The 20,116-nt window shown below is 50.6% G+C and overlaps 2 protein-coding genes across 2 annotated transcripts in view; one reads left to right on the forward strand and one right to left on the reverse strand.

Moving 5' to 3' along the window:
* Positions 1 to 20,116, reverse strand: part of PTGIR (prostaglandin I2 receptor) — a 96,765-nt gene that overhangs the window by 65,534 nt on the left and 11,115 nt on the right.
* Positions 6,203 to 11,713, forward strand: LOC132586246 (dapper homolog 3-like). Its single transcript, XM_060258248.1, has 3 exons — positions 6,203 to 6,310; positions 7,013 to 7,150; positions 9,357 to 11,713. The coding sequence occupies exons 1-3, from the start codon at positions 6,217 to 6,219 to the stop codon at positions 10,997 to 10,999; spliced, it is 1,875 nt and encodes a 624-aa protein (XP_060114231.1). The 5' UTR covers positions 6,203 to 6,216; the 3' UTR covers positions 11,000 to 11,713.

The following is a 20,116-nucleotide window of genomic DNA, read 5'->3' on the forward strand; positions in this document are numbered from 1 at the left end:
ACGCTTGAGGTAGTGTTGCATTCTCAGGCTCCACACCGCGTAGTTGGCTGAGGTGAGCTTCTCAACGGCTACTCCAAGCTGTTGCTGAGCCATCGTGCCGACTCCTCCTCACAGCTGGCTGCCGACGTCCCTCTGGCTCTCAAACAGAGAACGGTGGTGCTTCTGTGTCCTTCACCGGCGTTCCTCGCCTCCGGCTCTTTCCAAACTCACAGTCAGCTCAACTCTCAACTCTCTCCTCCGCGCAGCGGAAGCGTGCTGGGCCCATAACCCTGTCGGAGCGGGAGTAGCAGAGTGAGGGAGATGACTTGCCCGACACAGGGCTTCAGGAAAGAAAATCAGGCAGACACGTGCAACTAGTGCCAAAAGGTGTATTAACATATATACACAACAAGTGCTCTCTTGTGCAGTCTATACAATATCACCTCCACGGACAAAGTGCTTCGCCTAACCACCATCTCACAGGGAGAGACCTGTGTGATGCACACACAGATCATATATAGTCCAAGCAGCCAATCCTGGCCGTGCTGACTCAGCAGATTGCATCACTTGGCTTCTGCCGGCTCAAGCCGGTCTGCTGATCAGGTCACTGTGACCTAGCCTGGCAGCTAGATCACCAGCTGTCATACTGTAGCTGTCAGACTGGGTTTATGTAGATTCTTGCTCCAACAGGAACCTGCCGCCCAATCCCTCGAGAGCAAAGACCTTGCAAACAGAACTCTCCCTGCTGCCTCCAGAAATCTTCTGGGGTGGGGTTGCCAAGTCCAATTCAAGAAATATCTGGGGACTTTGGGGACGGAGCCAGGAGACACTGGGGGTGGAGCCAGGAGCAAGGTTGTGACGAGCATCATTGAACTCCAAAGGGAGTTTTGGCTATCACATGTAAAGGGACCGCACGCCTTTTAAATGCCTTCCCTCCACTGGAAATCATGAAGGATAGGGGCACCTTCTTTGGGGGCTGATAGAATTGGATCCCCCGGTCCAATCCTTTTGAAACTTGGCAGGGGTTTTGAGGAGAGGCAATGAATGCGACGCTGCAAATTGGGTGTTTCTACCTCAAAAAACAGGCCCCACCCCCCTCCGAGCCCCAGATACCCACGGTTCAATTCTCCACTATGCTTTATGGGAATCCGTCTCCATAGGGAATAATGGAGTGCCCAGCAGACATTTTCCTCTCACCTCCCCCGCCTTCTGATGGCTGTGAAGCAGGTGGGGCCTCCAAACCAGGGGATCCCCTGCCCCCACCTGGGGATTGGCAACCCTAGGGAGAACAGTGGTGCCCTGGAGGTCTACCTGTGGGAGTTCAGAAGGTGCAGTAATCACCTGCCGTTGGTCCCCTGCTGGGCACAGCTGACAACCTCCAGGTGGAACCAAGAGACCTCCGGGAATTACAACAGATCTCTAGGAGGGATTTTTAAACATAGGTTTCTAAACAGAGGCGAGATGGTCACCTGACAGCAATGCTGTTTCTGTGAACTTAAGCAGACTTTGCAAAACATTTCTTTTTCAGTTAGCATTTGAGTCACCATGTGGCAACTAAGACGGAACCTGATTAATGAATGAATAGACACTTAGCCATCTTAAATACATCATTTTAGCACCTATTTTTATATCTTATATGTTTATATGTTTTTATGTTTTTTAAATAATTTATTGTAATTAATGTTTAAGTTGTTATGTTTTATGAATCACGGGACTCCCATGTCTATTATTGTTTAATGTGAATCATGAGACTCCCGTGTCTGTTAGCCGCCCTGAGCCCGCCTAGCGGGGAGGGCGGGATATAAAAATAAAATATTATTATTATTATTATTATTATTATTACTTTGGAGAAACGTCAACTGCGGGGTGACATGATTGTGGTTTACAAGATTATGCAAGGGATGAAGGCAGAGAAAGAAGTCCTTTTCTCCCTTTCTCACCATACGAGAACTCGTGGGCATTCAGTGAAATTGCTGAGCAGTCGGGTTAGAACGGATAAAAGGAAGTTCTTCTTCACCCAAAGGGTGATTAACACATGGAATGCACTGCCATAGGAGGTCGCAGGGCTACAAGCATAGCCAGCTTCAAGAGGGGATTGGATAAGCATATGGAGCAGAGGTCCATCAGCGCCTATTAGCCACAGCTTATCGTTGGAACTCTCTGTCTGGGGCAGTGATGCTCTGTATTCTTGGTGTTTGGTTGGGATGGGGGCAACAGTGGGAAGGCTTCTAGTGTCCTGGCCTCACTGATGGACCTCCTGATGGCGTCTGTTTTTTTGGCCACTGTGTGACACAGAGTCCGACTGGATGGGCCATTGGCCTGATCCAACATGGCTTCTCTTATGCTCTTCTGTGACACAGAATGTTGGACTGGATGGGCCACACTGGCCTGATCCAACAGGGCTTCTCTTATGTTCTTCTGTGACACAGAGTGTTCGACTGGATGGGCCATTGGCCTGATCCAATATGGCTTCTCTTATGTTCTTCTGTGACATAGAGTGTTGGACTGGATGGGCCACTGGCCTGATCCAACAGGGCTTCTCTTATGTTCTTCTGTGACACAGAGTGTTGGACTGGATGGGCCATTGGCCTGATCCAACAGGGCTTCTCTTATGTTCTTCTGTGACACAGAGTGTTGGACTGGATGGGCCATTGGCCTGATCCAACAGGGCTTCTCTTATGTTCTTCTGTGACTCAGAGTGTTGGACTGGAGGGGCCATTGGCCTGATCCAACATGGCTTCCCTTATGTTCTTATCATGTGACAGGCCAGGAAGGGTTGCTTCAGGGCTTCGTTCTTGTGGCCCTTTCTTACACATCCAAGGAATGTTGTTCACCACTGGAGTCAGATAGCAATTTTTCTCCAGGCCAGTATGGCTAGGGATCTTGGAAGGGTTTTTTTTTTGGGGGGGGGGCAATCTTCTGGGCATGGAGCAGGGATCACTGGGGTGTGCGAGGGAGGTATTTGTGAATTTCCTTCATTATGCAGGGGGTAGGACTAGATGACCATGGAGCTTCCGTCTATGATTCTGCTTAGTTCCTCTCCTTCATCCTCTCTGGCCCCTTAGATTCTGAGGTCTTTTCCCAGCCTTTAACTTGGCTCACAAAGCCACCTCCGTCCGGTTTCTTTCTGCAGCGAAATCTCACCTGAGCCATTTCTTGCATCTGCTGTGTAGGGGGCGGGGGGGTGTGGTGGAGAGAAGGCCCCTTCTTCTTCACCTATGCTAATTCATTTAAATGCATGCAGATTTAGAAGTGAAAGTTGCATGCCCTCTCCGTGACCCTTTCAAATTGCAGCCAAGCTAATTTGCGTCCGTTCAAGCCGCACCCGCTCTAATCATGCAAATGCAACTTGCTGTAGAGTTAATTTTTCTGACTTGTGTCAGGTGGGGTTAAGGACTCCCCCCTCCTCCTTGTACCTCTTCTCTTTCTGGTTCCTTCTCCATAATATTCAGTTGAATCCAGGGCTTTTTTTTGGTAGAAAAAAACCAGCGGGAACTCATTTGCAAATTAGGCCACACCCCTGACGTCAAGGCAGCTGGAACGGTGTTTCTGTGCGCGCCTGCTAAAAAAAAAAAGAAGAGCTCTGACTTGTGACTGTTGCTACCCCATTTTTTTTATCTTCATCTGTCTGCAGAGCCAGTTTGGTTTAGCAGTTTAGTGTGCCGACTCTTTATCTGGGAGAACCGGGTTTGATTCTCCACCCCTCCACTTGCACCTGCTGGAATGGCCTTGGGTCAGCCATAGCTCTCACAGAATTGTCCTTGAAAGGACAGCTGCTGTGAGAGCCCTCTCCACCCCACCCACCTCACAGGGTTCCTTTTGAGGGGTGAGAAGATATAGGAGATTGTAAGCCACTCTGAGTCTCTGATTCAGAGAGAAAGGCGGGGTATAAATCCGCAGTCGTCGTCTTCTTCTGCATAGCCAGATCACTAAGAGGTCTGTTCTTCCATGACGGGTGGCCGTTTTCCCACAATCCCCTGTGTTTCCCCTTGGCGTAAACTCGCAAGAAAGATTGGCGAGAGTTTTCTGCAGCAAACTCCCTCACCCCACCTCTTTCCTTTGGCGGGGTGAGACTTTTGCCCTTTGTTTCCAGACGGAACTTTGAGTGATAGTCCCAAATGAGCCCCTTTTGTCCCTTGTGCACCCATCTGTCTGGAGGTCAAAGGTCACCCTGTAGCCTTCATTTCTCTTCCTATACTGTGTTCTTGACACGCCACCTGCCTGATATACAGGGTTCACTCTTTCCTGCAGTAAATGAAGGAGGAATTCTCAGGGATAACCGTGTCAGGGACATAAGAACTTGCCTTATTTTTGTTGTTTTTCAGTTACAGAGTGGAGTCCAACTCGTTGCAACCCCATGACTTATACCAAGTCAGAAAATAGGAGTATTCAGTCCCGGCTTGTCTGTTGAGCCCCGTGGCGCAGAGTGGTAAAGCTGCAGTGCTGCAGTCGGAACCTTCTGCTCACGACCTGAGTTGGATCCCAGTGGAAGCTGGGTTTAGGTAGCCGGCTCCAGGTTGACTCAGCCTTCCATCCTTCCGAGGTTGGTAAAACAAGGACCCAGCTTGCTGGGGGGGAAGCATAGATGACTGGGGAAGGCAAGGGCAAACCACCCCGTAAAAAGTCTGCTATGAAAACGTTGTGAAAGCAACGTCACCCCAGAAGAAGAAGAAGAAGATATTGGATTTGTATCCCACCCTCCACTATGAAGAGTCTCAGAGCGGCTCACAATCTCCTTTCCCTTCCTCCCCCACAACAGACACCCTGTGAGGTGGGTGGGGCTGGAGAGGGCTCTCACAGCAGCTGCCCTTTCAAGGACAACCTCTGCCAGGGCTATGGCTGACCCAAGGCCATTCCAGCAGGTGCAAGTGGAGGAGCGGGGAATCAAACCCGGTTCTCCCAGATAAGAGTCCGCGCACTTAACCGCTACACCAAACTGGCTCTCCACGAATCGAAAACGACTGGTGCTTGCACAGGGGACTACCTTTACCTTTTTGTCTGTTGTGATCAGCGGTAGCTCTCCGGGGTTTTAGGCATCTTGTAAGGCTCAAGAGACATGGGCTAGGGAGTGATGTTGTAAATTTACCAAATAGGGGAAGATATTTGTCTTGGGACTTTCCATTCACTGTATTGCCATGAAAACGCACGCATATTTTGGGACTAGTCCGCTGTCGTTCTGTGCAACAAAGACAACAGTGCATTGTCGTAATCGTTTTAAGTTACTCGTAGTGATGGTATTCTGTCACGGTAGTTCTATGGAGTCTTGCGGCGCAGAGCGCTAAGCTGCGGTATTGCAGTCCAAGCTCTGCTCATGAGCTGAGTTCGATCCCTGTGGAAGCTGGGTTCAGGCAGCCGGCTCGAGGTTGACTCAGCCTTCCATCCTTCCGAGGTTGGTAAAATGAGTATCCAGATCCAGCTTGCTGGGGGGAAAGTGTAGAGGACTGGGGAAGGCAACGGCAAACCACCCTGTAAAAAGTCTGCTGGGAAAACAGCATGATGCGACGTCACCCCAGAGTCGGAAACGACTGGTGCTTGCACAGGGGACTACCTTGACCTTTTTGTCTGTTGTGATCAGCGGTAGCTCTCCGGGGTTTTAGGCATCTTGTAAGGCTCAAGAGACATGGGCTAGGGAGTGATGTTGTAAATTTACCAAATAGGGGAAGATATTTGTCTTGGGACTTTCCATTCACTGTATTGCCATGAAAACGCACGCATATTTTGGGACTAGTCCGCTGTCGTTCTGTGCAACAAAGACAACAGTGCATTGTCGTAATCGTTTTAAGTTACTCGTAGTGATGGTATTCTGTCACGGTAGTTCTATGGAGTCTTGCGGCGCAGAGCGCTAAGCTGCGGTATTGCAGTCCAAGCTCTGCTCATGAGCTGAGTTCGATCCCTGTGGAAGCTGGGTTCAGGCAGCCGGCTCGAGGTTGACTCAGCCTTCCATCCTTCCGAGGTTGGTAAAATGAGTATCCAGATCCAGCTTGCTGGGGGGAAAGTGTAGAGGACTGGGGAAGGCAACGGCAAACCACCCTGTAAAAAGTCTGCTGGGAAAACAACATGATGCGACATCACCCCAGAGTCGGAAACGACTGGTGCTTGCACAGGGGACTACCTTGACCTTTTGCATGGTAGTTCAGTTAGAGTTTTCTTCAGGTAACGCCAGGCATAGAAATCCTTGACCCTTAAAGGAGGAGCTGATTTTATTTCCTTGCTTTTCAGGATGCGCTGCCTGGTTTGATGTGGGAACTGGAACAGCAGCTGGGGCTACTGCGACTTTACCCTGAGAAGACGGGCAGGGAGGCAACAGAGACGGACAGCTGGCCAAGCTCAGGTAAGGATCAGAGCCAAGGAGCCACTGCAGGAATCTCTCAGTTCTGGGTTCGAGGTGGTATGACGCTTCTAGGGAATACTTCTGCTCCCACCCTGCAAGTCGTAGGGTCAGGCCTCAGATTCAGCGGGAGCTCACAGGAGCACAGCTCCTGAACCTTTCTGAGGGTTCCCCCTCTTCCTCCCCACCTACCTTGTCCATTGAATAGGAGGTGCAGCTGCATAAGAATCCCTGGATTAGGAGAGCGGGCAGCCAGCCAGCCACCAGGGGCTTTGCCACACCCCCAGCAGCCCTCATTAAACCCTGGAGAAGCCCACACCACCCTTTCTCCACTTCTTATGTGATTTTGGGTGTCGGGTGGCTCGCTGGCCTTTTGACTGGGAGGGGGGCGGCCAAGGAGAGCCCCAGGTGAGCGAGGCCTGTTTGGGCTGGCTGGATCTCTAGCCAGCCCAAGCAGGCCTCGCTCGCCGGGGGCTCTCCTTTCTTGCGACGGGTTGCTTTTGGCTGGGGCGGAGCAGCGTATGCTAATGAGTTATGATAACGAGCGCCACCTATTTTTCTGCAAAACGACCCCTGCATAGGGTCATCTAAACATCTTGACTTTGCTCGTGAGTGACCAAACTTGGGGGGAAAGTCTGCTTCACTGGCAGGTAGCAGGTGAAAATAACTCTTTTTTAAAAATCACATATGTCAATTCTCCGCCAGGTTTCTGCGAGGGCCCGCAGTCGGCCGTCGCCTCTGATTCTCCGGCATCCGGGTTTGGCGATTCCTCTTCCAGTTTTCCTTCTGCTTCGGGGTCCTACTCCAGGATTGGCTATGCCAGTGAGCGCCCCAAATCCGTGGGTGAGTCAGTGAGGGGCATACTTGATTTGAGGGGGAGGGTGTATCTTATTTCCTGACGTGTCTGTGTGCATAGTTGTCACAGTTCTCTGATTAGGGGGGATTTGGTGGTCTCCCTGCAGGGCTGGATATGGGGGGCGCAGAGGGGGGTTGCTTGTCCCAGATCTAGGGGGAGGCAGAGGCCAAATTGGGTATAGAGTCTATTCTATGGGTCCATAAGGGGGTGTCATTTTTTAATTTTGCCCCCCCCCTCAAAAAACATGCAAGAGCCCCGTGGCGCAGAGTGTTAGAGCTGCAGTACTGTAGCCCTAAGCTCTGCTCACGACCTGAGTTCGATCCCTGGTGGAAGCTGGGTTTTCAGGTAGCCGGCTCGAGGTTGACTCAGCCTTCCATCCTTCTAAGGTCGGTAAAATGAGTCCCCAGCTTGCTGGAGGGAAAGCAATGGCAAGGCAATGGCAAACCACCCCGTAAAAAAGTCTGCCGTGAAAACGTTGTGAAAGCAACGTCACCCCAGAGTCGGAAACGACTGGTGCTTGCACAGGGGACCTTTCCTTTCCAAAAAACATGTAGATCTGCTCCTGTCTCCCTGTAGGATGTTTTCCCCAGTGAGGGTGAGAGAAAGGGTACCTTTGGTCTGCCTCAGGAAAGGGAGAAGATGCTCTGGGTGGAAATTCTCTAGTGGAATCCTCCACACTGCTGTAAAATTTATAAATTCAAGCTGGATGGTTAATCAGGGAGCGAGTGTGGCTGCCATAAGAAATAATCAGGGGAGATGCTGGGGGGAAAGTCTAGACGACTGGGGGAGGCAAGGGCAAACCACCCCGTAAAAAAGTCTGCCGTGAAGACGTCGTGATGCGGCGTCACCCCAGCGTCGGAAACGACTGGTGCTTGCACAGGGGACTACCTTGACCTTTTTAAGGAAGGAAAACAATTCATTAGAGTGGGCATCAAGGAAAAAGTAGGATGGTTGGAAAAAACCTGGAGCATACGGGGCGGGTTGACACTGGCCCGTACAAAGTGTTCTAGCAGTGGAAAATAAGTAAGATTCTTCTCACCAAGTTAAAGACAATTTATGATCTGAGTTCCCATCTGCTTATATGTGCATAGAAACAAAAGCAGCAGTAGTAAAGGGAAGGAGAGGAAGATGATATTGGATTTATATCCCGCCCTCCACTTCGAAGAGCCTCAGAGTGGCTCACAATCTCCTTTACCTTCCTCCCCCACAACAGACACCCTGTGAGGTAGATGAAGATATTGGATTTATATCCCGCCATCCACTCCAAAGAGTCTCAGAGCGGCTCACAATCTCCTTTCCCTTCCTCCCCCACAACAGACACCTTGTGAGGTGGGTGGGGCTGAGAGGGCTCTCACAGCAGCTGCCCTTTCAAGGACAACCTCTGCCAGAGCTATGGCTGACCCAAGGCCATTCCAGCAGCTGCAAGTGGAGGAAGCAAAGCATATATTCTTTGTTTTCCGTGAGACGCTCTCTACGAGTACTGTCTCAAAAGAACAGCTAGATACAAGCCCATAGATACCAACAGGTCTTTTTTTGTAGCAGGAACTCCTTTGCATATTAGGCCACACACACCCTGATGTTGCCAATCCAAGAGCTTACACGTCTGTTCTTACAGGGCCCACTCTTGGAGGATTGGCTACATCAGGTGGGTGTGGCCTAATATGCAAAGGAGTTCCTGCTAAAAAAGAAAGCCCTGGATACCGGCAAGATTTGTGTTTGTGTGTGTGTAAGCTTTCAAGAATTGTCTATGATGGAGGGAGCTTTGATTCTAAACAGTTTGTACCCCAAAAATCTTGTTTTTCTTTATGATGCTGCTGGACTCAAGTTGGGCTATTCCATTACAGACCAACGGGGTGGTCCTCTGAAACTGTCTTAGAAGAGGTATTCCCTGTTGTGGATGAAGGAAGAGGGAGTACCTCTTTCCCAGTGGCACCTACGACCTTTTTTGTGTGTGCAAGTGCTTCTGTTAAACAGAATTTTAAAAGATGCTGATTAACCAAAGGCATCTTTTGAATCAAGCACTGCGGCGATCCTCCCAGCTAACAATTAGCTTCAAAGTACCACAGTCACTAGAAAGGTATACCCCACTTGCTTCTCTTGGAGCAGCATCTGACTGAGATAATCTTCCCAGACCCTCCGCAGAAAGTTTCAGACAGTGTCCATCTTTCTCTTTCTCTCTCTCCCCCTTCACAGGTGACATGGCTAACAGCAGCAAAGATGGGGCCAACAGGAGCAAAGTGCCCCGCTCCTTCTCTGCCCCCTACTCCAGTTCCCAAGACTACTCCGCAGAGCCTCTGACGACGCGTTACCCTCCAGACCCTTTTCTGTACCCCAGCCCTCTCCACGCCGTGGCTCTGCAGAACTCCTTAATCCGCAGCCATCTGTACGAGGACCCCGCTTTCTCTTCAGCCGCCTCCCAGGCGCTGGGCTACCCGACAGACCAAGAGGGAAACCTGGACGCCTATGGCAACGAGTTCCAATTCTACTCAGAGGCCGCTTCGCACTGCCACAAAGTGGAGAGCTACATCTCGCGCCTCATCCGCCGCCGCAGCCAGCTGGTGAGAGGCAGCAAACCTCGGACTAGCCTCGGCTCGGAACCCCCCGCCCCGGCCAAGGGTGGCGTGGCCAGGCAGAACAGCTTCTGCAAGAGACCCACAGAGCTGCTTCCCTCTCAGGCGGAACGCAGACACCCTCCATCCATGGAAAGAGGCAGCAGCACCCCTTCGCCCTCTGGCCACGAGGGCGGAACTGCAGCATCCGCCCGCATTTGGTCCTCCTGGGATGCTGCCGCTGAGAGGACATTGGCTGCCAAGGTGGTAGCGGAGGACTATAGCCCACCCCATTCTAGCCTCAAGAAACCCCCCAAGCTGCAGGCACTCGCCCACATGAGGCCTGTTTCCGTGGATCAATACGAAGCTGCTTACCCACCATCCCCTCTGCCGGATGGAGAGGATGGGCCCTCTCGGCGGAACGGCCAAGATCCCATTTCCTACGAGCTTGAGGATGCGGCCTGCTTAATGGTGAAAGCCCAGTACATCCCTGCCCAACATCCCACAAGGGCCCAGCAAGCTCACCGGGGTGGCAAAAAGAAACCCCCGCCCCTCACCAAGGGCCGCTCGGTGGAACTTTCACCGGAACGGACCCCTCTGAATTCAAGGGAGCGACCTCGAGGATCAGCGCCCACCAAGAAATGCCGCTTCACTGAAGAGGGAGGTGAGGCTGTGGGGAGAAAGGGGGCAGGAAGAAAAAGCTCTCCTCGGTCTAGGAAGGCGTCCCGCTCACAATCCGAGAACAGCCTTCTCAATAAACCGGGAGTCAAATATGGGACAGCTGAGCGGGAAGAAACTGCTTTAAAACCAGCCCAGCAACGGAGGCCCCATGGCCAGACGGCTGGTGGCTACCGCAAATGGCGCTCAACGGCTGAAATCTGTCAAGAGGATCCATCGACAGGAGCCGCCATTGAGCCACGCCGCATGCGGCAGGGGGTAGGTACGGTTGGGTATAGTTATGCCGGAAGCGACTCGGAGTGTTCAGGAGAGCCGGCCCGCCAAGCGCCCATGTGCCGTCTGGAGGAAGGCCTGGCCTACGCCGATAGCGAGTCCAGCCTCAGCGAATCCCCTCCCCCTTACAGTAGTGGGGCGTCCAGTGACACAGACGAGAGCGGTGGCCTGGTGTGGCCGCAGCAGCTCTCCCCACAACTCGTGTCTGCGTCTGGGCCTGGAAAATCAGCCAGCGGGCAGCCCAAGGTCTTTGTCAAAATCAAAGCCTCGCACGCGCTGAAGAAAAAGATCATGCGGTTCCGCTCCGGCTCCCTCAAAGTCATGACGACGGTGTGAGGAACGTTCGTCGCCCACAACCCCCGCAATTCGCCTCGCCCCGGTTCCTCCCTTTGGCTTGAAGACCCTTCTGGAACTTTCCAGGATCCCCTTGCTGAACCTCGTTCTGACCATCTTCCCTCCCTCCCATCTCCAAGGCCGGATTAACAAATAGGCCGAGTAGGCACCGGCCTAAGGGTCCCCATACCTTTAGGGCCCCCGGGCCAGTTTGCCTCTCTCAGCCTCTCCCCTGCAGCTTTGTCAAAGCGGCTTTTGAGAACGTGCCTGTAGGAGATATGAGGAGACCATTTGCGAGGGGGCCCCCAAGATTTGCACCACCTGTGGGCCTCCACAGGTTTCAATCCGGCATGCCCGTCGCCATGCTGTGCGGTTTCCATCCAGGACTGACCTCCTCCACTTTCGCCCCGTGAAAAGGGTAATAAAAATAGACCATTCGGTCGAGAGACGTGGAGATGGGTCAGCATGGCATCCTAACCCCTTTCTCCAGATGCTGAAGCAGGCATTTTCTCCCCTTCTCTGTTCTTTCCAATCCGGTCCGTTTTGTTTTTTAAAGGCAAGGTATTTATTATGGTTTTGTACTGCTAACCACTCAGGAGTCCAGGTTTTTGGTACAAAACTCTGGAATCTGAATCCACACCGCTGGTTTTGTCATTCTAGACCAGCGTCTTCTTTCTCTCCTTGTCTCTCTTTGTAAATAAAATTCTGTGGCTTCTTCTCTGTCTCTCTCTTTTTTTTGTAGAAATGCGCCTCTCCCTCCTTGACCGGCTGCTAGTTTGGCAAGAGGGCAGATCTATGGAGGGTGGTGGTGGGCCCATGTCTAGGGTTGTCAGTCTGGGGAGTGGAGCCTCAGGAGGAAGGGGTTTTGGAAGGGGAGGGACCTCAGCAGCGTATAATGCCATTGAGCCCGCCCTCCAAAGCAGCTTGGGGTTCTTTAGCTTGGAGAAACTACGGGGTGACATGATAGAGGTTGACAAGATTATGCATGGGATGGAGAAAGTAGAGAAAGAAGTACTTTTCTCCCTTTCTCACAATACAAGAACTTGTGGACATTCGATGAAATTGCTGAGCAGAAAGGTTAAAACGGATAAAAGGAAGTACTTCTTCACCCAAAGGGTGATTAACATGTGGAATTCACTGCCACAGGAGGTGGTGGCGGCTACAAGCATAGCCAGCTTTAAGAGGGGATTGGATAAAAATATGGGGCAGAGGTCCATCAGTGGTTATTAGCCACAGTATATATATATGTGTGTGTGTGTGTGTCTGTTTGTGTATATATGTGTGTATATGTATGTATGTATATGTGAGTGTGTATATATATATACACACACACATATATTAGCAAATGTGTGACACAGAGTGTTGGATTGGATGGGCCATTGGCCTGATCCAACAGGGCTTCTCTTATGTTCTTATGACACAGAGTGTTGGACTGGATGGGCCACTGGCCTGATCCAACAGAGCTTCTCTTATGTTCTTATGACACAGAGGGTTGGACTGGATGGGCCACTGGCCTGATCCAACATGGCTTCTCTTATGTTCTTATGACACAGAGTGTTGGACTGGATGGGCCACTGGCCTGATCCAACAGGGCTTCTCTTATGTTCTTATGACACAGAGGGTTGGACTGGATGGGCCACTGGCCTGATCCAACAGGGCTTCTCTTATGTTCTTATGACACAGAGGGTTGGACTGGATGGGCCACTGGCCTGATCCAACAGGGCTTCTCTTATGTTCTTATGACACAGAGTGTTGGACTGGATGGGCCACTGGCCTGATCTAACAGGGCTTCTCTTATGTTCTTATGACACAGTGTTGGACTGGATGGGCCATTGGCCTGATCCAACAGGGCTTCTCTTATGTTCTTATGACACAGAGTGTTGGACTGGATGGGCCATTGGCCTGATCCAACATGGCTTCTCTTATGTTCTTATGTGACACAGAGTGTTGGACTGGATGGGCCATTGGCCTGATCCAACATGGCTTCTCTTATGTTCTTATGTGACACAGAGTGTTGGACTGGATGGGCCACTGGCCTGATCCAACGGGGCTTCTCTTATGTTCTTCTGTGACACAGAGTGTTGGACTGGATGGGCCATTGGCCTGATCCAACAGGGCTTCTTTTATGTTCTTATCCATTGTGTGGCTCTTATATTAAGCAAGTTTGGCCACCCCTGAACTGGGAATTCCCATCCCCACAACCACCAGGGGCCCCTTTGCCTTTTATTTGTGCTTCTGCGAAAGTATCTTCTTGGGGTCTCAGATCTGAACCCGGAGGCATCCCATAGCTGTGTGCGTTCAGGAAGCGTGTCTTCCATTCACGTTTTGCATTCTTACTGCAGAAATGCTGACCAAATCCCCCTGCAACTTAAGAAGAAGAAGAAGTTGAATATATTGGATTTATATCCCGCCCTCCACTCCAAAGAGTCTCAGAGTGGCTCACAATCTCCTTTACCTTCCTCCCCCACAACAGACACCCTGTGAGGTGGGTGGGGCTGAGAGGGCTCTCACAGCAGCTGCCCTTTCAAGGACAACCTCTGCCAGAGCTATGGCTGACCCAAGGCCATTCCAGCAGCTGCAAGCGGAGGAGTGGGGAATCAAACCCGGTTCTCCCAGATAAAAGTCCGCACACTTAACCACTTCACCAAACTCAGTAAGAAGCAGTGATCTTAGGAAGGATGCTTCAGAGAGCTTCAAGTCCTATAGATTTCTGCTGGATCCACGGTTCACCCGGAGCTCCTCTAGTGAGCCACACTGGAGGTGGAGCGATATAGGGGTGTTCTTGTTTGTCTGGAAAGCCGTTGGAAAGAGAGCTGACATTGCTGCTTGGGGTGTGGATGCTGGTTTCCATCTTTGCAGACGAGTACTGTGGGGTTTTGCATGGTTTCAAAAACGTGCAAAAACTATTTGTCTGGAACCAGTGGGACGGGAGTGAAGGGGGGAAAAAACAGCATGTCTCAAACCACACTCAGTTCTTTCAAAAACCACAATCTGTCCACTGCTTCTGTATGCATACCTTTGTGTGTGTGCTTGTGCGTATGTGTGTGTGTGTGTGTGAGAGAGAGAGAAGTTGGCCAGCAACTGATGCTTCGTAGGAGGGGAAAAGAGATAAAGAGCATCCTTTTTTTCCACTGGGGAAACTGAGTGAATAAAGTAAAAGCTGCTCAACTATTCTACTTCGGTAGGCTGGAACAAAAGAGAACTTCTTTTTTTAAAAAGACCTAATTCTGGTTCTCAACACAGCATGGAATTAATATTCCAAACGGGAGAGCCAGTTTGGTGCAGTGGTGGAGAACCGGGTTTGATTCCCCACTCCTCCACTTGCACCTGCTGGAATGGCCTTGGGTCAGCCAGAGCTCTGGCAGAGGTTGTCCTTGAAAGGGCAGCTGCTGTGAGAGCCCTCTCAGCCCCACCCACCTCACAGGGTGTCTGTTGTGGGGGAGGAAGGGAAAGGAGATTGTGAGCCGCTCTGAGACTCTGTCCTTGAAAGGGCAGCTGCTGTGAGAGCCCTCTCCAGCCCCACCCACCTCACAGGGTGTCTGTTGTGGCGGAGGAAGATAAAGGAGATTGTGAGCCGCTCTGAGTCTCTGATTCAGAGAGAAGGGCAGGATATAAATCTGCAGTTCTTCTTCTTCAGTTCTAAAAACGCCTATTCCGAAGTAGTTATGAAATGTGGAAGGTGAGGCACTTTGCATGTGCTCAGAGTCTATTTGCTCCATAGGCCTTGGAGGTTAGGAGGTGGAGGTGGGAGAGGCACTCTGCACTTGGATGGCCCAGGCTAGCCTGATCTCATCCCATCTCAGAAGCTAAGCAGGGTCGATCCTGGTGAGAACTTGGATGGGAGACCACTGAGGAAGTCCGGGGTTGCTACGCAGAGGCAGGCAAGGGCCAACCACCTCTGAACATCTCTTGCCTCGAAAACCGTACTGGGTCGCCGTGGGTCGGCTGTGACTTGACGGCACTGTCTGTGACTGTGATAACTAAGTGATTCCCTGAAGCACGACTCTCCCTTTTTATGCCCCCCTCCCAATACTGGATTCAGCAATTTCATTTTTTCCTTTCCCTAGTGGGCAGCGCAGGAAGCGGGGGGGGGGGGGGGGAGATAGATTCTAGTCCAGGGATGTCAAACATGCAGTACGGGGGCCAAATCAGGCCTTCGGAGGGCTCCTATCAGGCCCCCAAGCAACTGGTGTCATCTGCTTCCTTCTCTCTCTCTCTCTCTCTCTCTCTCTTGCTTCCTTCTGCATCACGGCTTGCTTTGCAAGCCTTGCTCAATCACACAGGAGCTACAGAGCAAAACCTCTGTTTTTTCCATTGGCTGAGGCTCCTCCCTTGGGGGAGGGAGAGCTTGCTTTGCCAGGCTCTCTCAATCGCACAGCAGAGCTACTGAGCTAAGCCTCTCTTCCTTCTATTGGCTGGGGCTCCTTCCCCTCCTGGTCCCCTGGGGAAGGAAGGAAAGAGCCAGAGCTTCCTTTGCCCAGTTCCCTGGATCCCATGATGGGAGAAATACAAAGAAAGCACCTTTAAGACTGAGTGATAATTTTTCAAGTTTTTTCAAGGTTTTTTTTTTTTTTAAAAAAAAATCTTTGTTTATCTGTGGCTTTATAAAGTTTATATCTCTGCTGCCTAATCATAAATAGATACACACATGGCCCAGCCCAACCCAACCCAACATGGCTCGGTCCTGTTCTAGTCTGTGTGCCTCTCTCTCTCTCTCTCTCTCTGTGTCTCTGTCTCTCTGTCTGTCTCTGTCTGTCTCTCTCTCTCTCTCTGTGTCTCTGTCTCTCTCTCTCTGAAGTGTGTCGCCACGGGCCTCTTTCCTCTGAGCTTCCACCTCCCTGCCCGGCCCAGAGCTCCTTATGAAAACCAGATGCTCCTTCGTGCAGCCAGGAAAGTGGTTGCACTTTCCAAATTCCATCCCCAGGAACGCACGGCACTTCTCCCATCCCCCCCACCTCCATCCCCAGTACAGGAAAGCCGGGCTGGGAGGCCTCTGCCTACCCCTTCCTCCTCTCCCCTCCCTGCAAGCCATCCTGGCTCAGCTCAGTTCTTACAAACGGCTTTTGTAAAGATGCAGCATGGTTCTCCTTCCTGCCCAAAGAGGGAGGAAGGGCTACGAGACCCTGCCTCGAGGCAAAGAGCCACAGTGGAATCCTGGCCCCTGCTCCCCACCCACCACCACCACCGAAAAGAAACTGTAGGAGATTTGGCTTAGAATCATGGAATCACAGAGTTGGAAGGGGCCTCCAGGGTCATCGAGTCCAACCCCCTGCACAATGCAGGAAGCTCACAAACACCTCCCCCTAAATTCACAGGATCTTCATTGCTGTCAGATGACCATCTAACCTCTGTTTAAAAACCTCCAAGGAAGGAGAGCCCACCACCTCTCAAGGAGGAAGCCTGTTCCACTGAGGAACCGCTCTAACTGTCAGGAAGTTCTTCCTAATGTCGAGCCGGAAACTCTTTTGATGTAATTTCAACCCACTGGTTGTGGTCCTACCTTCCGGGGCCACAGAAAATAATTCCATACCATCCTCTAGATGACAGCCCTTCAAGTACTTGAAGATGGTGATCCTATCACCTCTCAGCCGCCTCTTCTCCAGGCTAAACATCCCCAGCTCCTTCAACCTTTCCTCACAGGACTTGGTCTCCAGACCCCTCACCATCTTCATCACCCTCCTCTGGACCCGTTCCAGCTTGTCTAGATCCTTCTTAAAATGTGGTGCCCAAAAATGAACACAAGACTCCAGGTGAGGTCTTACCAGAGCAGAGTAAAGCGACACCATCACTTCACGTGATCTGGACACTAGACTTCTGTCGATACAGCCCAAAATTGCATTTGCCTTTTTAGCCACCGCATCACACTGTTGACTCATGTTCAGTGGATGGTCCACTAAGACCCCTAGATCCTTTTCGCACATACTACAGCTAAGACAAGTCTCCCCCATCCTTTAACCATGCATTGGATTTTTCCGACCTAAATGCAGAACTTTACATTTATCCCTATTCAAATTCATTTCATTGATTTTAGCCCAAGTTTCCAGCCTGTCAAGGTCACCCTGTATCCTGTTTCTGTCTTCTGCGTTTGCAACCCCTCCCAATGGATCCTCTTTGGACGGCTACTCCTTCGGAAAGTTGCTGGAAAGCTCTGTTTCCAGACACATAGGTCCACTGCTATTATCTCTGGTCTGTGAAACAGCCCTCAAACCTGCCAAAGCTATTTACCAAAGGCAAAGCTCAACCTCTTGACCTTAAGCCTCCAGGTCTGGAGATTTGGAGGGAGGGACGGTGGCTCAGTGGTAGAGCATCTGCTTGGTAAGCGGAAGGTCCCAGGTTCAATCCCCGGCATCTCCAAAAAAGGGTCCAGGCAAATAGGTGTGAAAAAACCTCAGCTTGAGACCCTGGAGAGCCGCTGCCAGTCTGAGAAGACAATACTGACTTTGATGGACCAAAGATCTGATTCAGTATAAGGCAGCTTCATATGTTCATATACCCCCCGGAATTACAAGTAACTTCCTAGCTACAGAGATCTGTTCCTCTGGAGAAAAGTGGTTTGGAGGGTGGCAGCGTTCCCGGCTGGTCTCCCTTAAAACCCCTCCCCTCTCCAGCCTCCTTCTCCAAACCTCCAGGAATGGCCTTGGGTTGTCCTTGAAAGGGCACCTTCTGGGAGAGCTCTCTCAGCCCCACCCACTTCACAGGGTGTCTGTTATGGGAGAAGAAGATATAGGCGATTGTAAGCCGCTCTGAGACTCTGATTCAGAGAGAAGGGCAGGGTATAAATCTGCAGTCTTCTTCTTCTGTTTGGGGTCGTGGTTAAGTGTGCGGGCTCTTATCTGGGAGAACAGGTTTGATTCCCCACTCCTCCACTTGCAGCTGCTGGAATGGCCTTGGGCCAGCCATAGCTCTGGCAGAGGTTGTCCTTGAAAGGGCAGCTGCTGTGAGAGTCCTTTCAGCCCCACCCACCTCACAGGATGTCTGTGGTGGGGGGGAGAAGATAAAGGAGATTGTAAGCCACCCTGAGTCTCTGATTCAGAGAGAAGGGCGGGGTATAAATCTGCAGTCGTCGTCGTCATCTTCTTCTTCTTCTTCTTCTTCTTCTTCTTCTTCTTCTTCTTCTTCTTCTTCTTCTTCTTCTTCTTCTTCTTCTTCTTCTTCTTCTTCTTCTTCTTCTTCTTCTTCTTCTTCTTTTCCATCTATTCCTAGCTGCCCAAATCAGTTGACTGGAAGTGAGGGAGCCCAAATCTTGAGTTCTCTGCTGTTCTCTGCCCCAGTCCATGTTTCTGGATGAGCGTTCTAGGTCTCACCTCTACATTAGGAGAGCGTCCATCATGCAGAAGCACACTGGGCCCCCTCCTTGCAGGGCCCCTGTTGAATCTCCAGATCGGGAAGCCACAGATCGCTCCAGCCACAGCCCAATACAGAAAAACCGACAGGATAATAACAGAACTGCTGTTACGACCACTATACAGATCCACACAATGAAACCTTCCGCAATCTGTTTATGTATCTCCTTTTATTTAAGTTCATATCCAACCGTTTGTGGTCCAGAACCCAATATGCAACACACAATATTCTCATATATCCAAAGCGAAACAAAACAAAGATTTCAGGTTTTCACGGCTGGCATCATCATTAGGGTTTGTAGACTCTTTCGGGCTCAAGTGCCGTGTTCTGGAAGAAAAACTTTCTCCAGTAGAACACGGCACTTGAGCCCGAAAGATTCTACAAACCCTAATGAAACAAAACAATATGCACATTTATACAAAAGCCCCAAACAGCAAATGATCTGAAATCCACAAATACGTTGGTTTCACTCCTGCAAAAATCTCTTCAACCAATATCTGTACTTCCAGACTTCCTTAAGGAGTAGACCATTGCTCATGCAAAGTTCCAAAGGCCAAACGAGGCCGTGTTTCCACGTTTCAATTGGATCTTTAGAGAAAGGTTTATGACATAAGGTGAGATCGAAAACCTATTGACCCCACGTAATGTCATGAACCTTTGTCTATTTGAAATGCTGTTGAGATTTGAGCCCACTTCGAAGCCAATATAATTTGGATAAAGATATTGGTTTTGGACTACAAAATATTTGATACAAACTAAAAAAAAAAAGTGATTGTACTGTTAGCCTGTTCCGTTAGAGCGGTTCCTCAGTGGAACAGGCTTCCTTGGGAGATGGTGGGCTTTCCTTCCTTGGAGGTTTTTCAACAGAAACTAGATGGCCATCTGACAGCAGCGTGGATCCTGGGAATTTAGGGGGATGAAAGACAGAAGGCAAAAGAAGACGGGGATGGCAAAAGATGAGATGGCTGGACAACGTTACTGATGTAACTAAAACGAATTTGAGCAGACTTCGGAAGATGGTGGAAGACAGGAGGGCCTGGCGTGACTTTGTCCGTGGAGTCGCAAAGAGTCGGACTCGACTGTGCGACTGAACAACAACAAAATTTGTGAGTTTTCTGCATTGTGCAGGGGGTTGGACTCGATGACCCTGGAGGACCCTTTCAACTCTATGATTCTATGATTCTGCATAAACTGATTGTGGAAGGTTTTATTGTGTGAATCTGTACAGTGGTCTTAACAGAGGTTGTTGGTTTCCCCCCTGATGACTTATACTGTGTCCCCCCACCTTTTTTTGTGTTTGCTCAATATAGAAAAGTGGCGGAATGACCTTCCCCTGCCAGAGGTTAATACCATGGAGTCGAGGCAAGAACTGGAACTCATACAGAGACAAATAGGCATCCTCCACTTGCGCTTTTTCCGTTAATGCATTTCTCTATGCCTACAGTTTGGGGAAGTGCTAGAAACGGAGGCCGGTGTCGGGAGATGTGTGCTGGGGTTTCCTTGATGGAGTCCATGCCTAATTTGTACCATCTGAATACCTCACCAGGTCACTGCAAACAGAAACCTGAGTGCCGGGGAAGCGAGGAGAAAGTCTTTGGAGACTCTCTGTGCTGAGGCTGTGGTTCCTTTTAATTTTTCCCCCCACATGGCATGTGCACGGGGCCTCTTCCTAACGCTTTCCAGATGGGAGACAGAACACCGCCTCCCCCCCCCCTTCCCCTTTTATTTCTTGTTTTACAACTTGACACAGTTTTTCTGGCGGAGCAGCTGCTCCCA

Source organism: Heteronotia binoei, chromosome 17 (assembly GCF_032191835.1).
Source record: "Heteronotia binoei isolate CCM8104 ecotype False Entrance Well chromosome 17, APGP_CSIRO_Hbin_v1, whole genome shotgun sequence".
In the NCBI taxonomy this organism is placed as follows: Eukaryota; Metazoa; Chordata; class Lepidosauria; order Squamata; family Gekkonidae; genus Heteronotia; species Heteronotia binoei.